The sequence below is a fragment of the Propithecus coquereli genome, unplaced genomic scaffold, assembly GCF_000956105.1.
Source record: "Propithecus coquereli isolate 6110/MARCELLA unplaced genomic scaffold, Pcoq_1.0 Scaffold133, whole genome shotgun sequence".
NCBI lineage: Eukaryota > Metazoa > Chordata > Mammalia > Primates > Indriidae > Propithecus > Propithecus coquereli.
The window spans coordinates 1942649-1946646 of NW_012137525.1; the positions used below are offsets into that span (position 1 = coordinate 1942649).

A 3998-nucleotide genomic window follows, 5' to 3' on the forward strand; every position below is an offset into this window, starting at 1 on the left:
ACTCACCATTAAATTGGTTTCACTGATCAACACCTAGGGGCACATATAGGAATAACATTTATCAGGAGTTGGGCAGATGGGAGGAGGAGGGGACGGGTATATGCATACACAAAGAGTGCATCACCCGATGCGCACCACCCGAAGGATGGACATATTTGAAACTCGGACTTGCGGGGGGGGGTGGGCAAGGGCAACATACATAACCTAAACATTTGTACCCTCTTAATATGCTGAAATAAAAAACAAAAAACAAAGAAAATAATTTTATGAGGAAAAAAATTGTTAGTTTTCTTTATAATAGAATAAACTCAAACCTTATATTTCATTTTATTCTACTGCATGCCATGATGAAGGGCTCTTTATTCATCTCTTGGGAATCTAATTAATGTGGTAGTACCAGACTACTTTTACCGTATTTAATCATCTCTCTGGGTACTTTAGTGCTTCAGTGGAATAGAAAAACTTTATCCCTAATCTATAACTTGGAGAAGGTCGGCTAACTTAAGGGGTTTGGGAAGAGAACTGCATTACAGGAAATGAAAAAGAAGGCTTGAGCTCTCAAGCCTCTCAAAGCTATTGCAATGTTTTAAAATGTCAGTTGAATTACATTACCAATTATACCCTGGAATCTCAACTTTTTGCAGGGATTTACAATCAGTAAATCAGGATGTTCACAAATCTACTCTGCAGAGTCACCTTTCTATACAGTGCTGCTGAATTTAAGAGAAATGTCCTTTCCCTGTGGGATACATTCAAAGACTGGAAAATTGTGCTGTTGGTCATGTCTTAATTGGGTATGTGACCTAAAAAAAAAATCTATACAAATACGTACCTCTGCATTTTTTCTTTTTTTTGGTATACTGGATAAATACATAAAAAGCAATCATAAAAATATGCAGAGGTAGATATTTATATGACTTCATGGTTGAAAGAAAAAGTCAAATTATGAATCTCTTTGGGAGAATTTTAGTTTCCCAAAAATAAGTAGAGAAAAAGCTCTACCTTCAAAAGCATTTTAAAAATGTTCTGTTGATAGGAGCTTAAAGAGGACATGGGGCAAACAGAGAATTTCAATGTTTAAAAGTTTGATTTGCTGCTATGAAAAGATCACATTCATGATAGGCACTGACACAATGTGTAAGGATTAACTTGTAAAATTACCTATTGATCCAGAGTTAATAACAGATGTCCAATACTCTAGTAAGTAGTTATATACATAAATCTTCATTTTCAAAGACTTTTCTCTTTCTTTAATTTTGTATTATATAAGTAATATATTCACTTTAAGAAAATCAAAAGAAATAATAAAAATTCACATAATTTTATTACTCAGAGATAACCACTCTTAACAGACTATATTTATTTGTTTTTAAATTTTTTAATGGACTACTATTTTAAACATACATTTTCTTTTTATAAAATAGGAGCAAACTTTATCTACTATTTATACCATTAAAAAATCAACAATATATTATGAACATCTTGTGTCATTAACTATTTTTCTAAGATACATTATTATTGACTACATTTGAATTCCACTGTTTGAATGTGCCACAATTGCTAAAAAAAAATCCTTACTGTTGGCATTCAGAATATTTATAGGTTTTATTTATTTTATTTGGTGTTAAAAATTTTAGAAATCACTCTAGATACAGAATAAATATTTGGATCAAGTTCTCAGCCCAAAGAAAGGCATTTTAAATTCATTTGCCTTTTTGAAATTCTTGGCCTTTCTTCTTTCTAAGGAGCAAGAATTATTCTGTGAGAAAACTGAACTGTATTAGAAATACATAGCACAGAACCAAGTTGGAACTAAGAGGTGTGGCAGTGAGAGGGTGCATTGTCTGCAGAGAATTAAAAAGCAACAATAACAGTAACTAAATCTGTCTGTTTTTATGACCATGTGTTGGAAATTCTAAAAAATGTCAATGAAAAAACCATCCCTCCCTAACAGAGCAAACTACTTCTACCACCCACTCCTTGAGAGGCCAGAGCATCTTAAAAGAGGAAGAATGTGATTGGATACATTTAAACTGACTCTCTTATAGACTCATCTATCCTGAAATGTCACCCAGTGCTTGCACTGAAGCAGGACATTTTGACCTTAATTAGCAGAGGATAAGGTTAGGGAGGTGTACTACTTAATCAGTAACAAACAGGAACATTATTACATGATCAGAGATCACAATCAATACTGACCTTCTCTTTTCTCTATTTGCATTAAAGATGTTTACTGAAAATGTAAATGGATCTGAAAAGTTACTGTATTTAGAATATGTTTAAAAATGTTGAGACTATTTATTTACAAAGCAAAAAGAAACAGATAATTGTACTCTACACAGATAACTGAAGGGAAAGCTGAAAAAACAGTTCTTTCATTATAATTTCTATAATTTCAAGTGCTTGAAATACAGCTATTGTGACTGACGAGATGCATTTTTAGTTCTATGTAATCTTAATTACTTTAAATTGAATTTGACATGTTGGAGGCAGATGTAACTAGTAGCTACCCTACTGGGCAGTGTAGCTAAAGAAGTGAGAGGCAAGAACCAGCCAGGGGTTTCAGGGAAGCCTCCCTGGACGAGATGAGCGTATTCAGAGTTAGCCAGTTTGATATAAAGGAGAAAGAGTTTTAAATAGATTATTTTAAAAATGCATTCAAAAATACATTTGGCTTTTAAGAAAAAAAGGTATTGGGGTTAAAAATCTGCATTAGTTCAGATTCAATATAAAGTTCCCTCTCTTTAAGAGTATCTTGAAGTGAAGCCTCCTAAATCAGAAGGCCAGAATATTATAAACTGCTGCTTCAAGCACATCCTCTTAGAGTTTTCCATGAACGGATTCCCTAAAAACAAAACTGAAGACAATTTTAATCAGGAGTCTGGGCAGGAGTGAGTGCTCATGTCAGCACATGTGAAATTGGGACATGGTTGTGTGTCTTGCTTCTCTGCGTAATTAGGCTTGGTCTTACCTCACTTTTCTGGTTTGCACGCCCTCTCCACAGTTATCCCGCATATTCACAAAGGTCACCTTGCAGACGCTCCAGGGCTCCGTGACCCATATGTACTGATTGCAGTCACTGTGGCATGGGACGACCTCATACACCTGAAACACACATGGGTCTCAGCGATCTCAGGGAATCCCATGAGAGTGAGTGGGAAGACTCTCCCACCACAACAATCATTACTTCATTGGTAAGCTACTTCCACTTCTCTCCTGCATTGCTCATTATTCTAAAGTAGCAACAGAGAGAAATCTCTTGAAGCCAGTGCTGTTGTAGTCTGCTGCTCTGCTAGTATGTTGCAAGCTGACCCACTGGACCACAACAGATACATTACCCATTTTCCTGTACTGACTCTTTCCACACTGTATTGTAATTTTCTGGCCCACCTATCTTGTTCACAGTTTTGTGTGTCTTTAATACTTAGCTCAGGGGCGCTCATATGCTAGGCACCCAATAGCTATTTGTTGAATAAATGAATGAATGGGTGAATGGATGAATTAAATGAATATAAAAACATAGCTGTTTTCTACATCAATATAATGTGGCCTGTTTTCCAGATAAATATGTGTAATAATGAGAATTTATTTTTCTTGTGTTTCATATAGAAAACTAAATTAAAAGATAAATAATACAAAAATAAAGCCATCTTAAAACTAGTCCTCAATCATTTAAGGCTTGGAGGCAATCTGAAGTGGGTCTCATTGCATAGCTACAGCCCCAAGAAATGAGGGCCACACGAAACAAAGCAAATTGTCAGTGCTCTGGTGTCCACAAGCCACACGTTTTGGGTAGTATGCTTGGGATTCAGGATTTTTATAACAATGAACCAATTATGCTCTTTTCTCAATGAGAAGAATAACTAAATAAAGGAAATAAATGGCCCATAATCTACTGCAACCAAGCTGGCTCAACCATGAAAGAAAAATCTCTTAAAATACTTTCATAATCTATGATAGCAAAATTTTACTTTCTATTTTACACACACACACACACA

At 35.0% G+C, this 3998-nt stretch overlaps 1 protein-coding gene across 1 annotated transcript in view; it reads right to left on the reverse strand.

The window, feature by feature from the left end:
- The window catches only part of THSD7A (thrombospondin, type I, domain containing 7A), a 330982-nt gene that overhangs the window by 26628 nt on the left and 300356 nt on the right, over positions 1–3998 (reverse strand). Inside the window, exon 11 of the mRNA XM_012638737.1 lies at positions 2972–3105. Within this exon, the coding sequence (XP_012494191.1) occupies positions 2972–3105 (134 nt within the window). The remainder of the gene's footprint in view (positions 1–2971; positions 3106–3998) is intronic.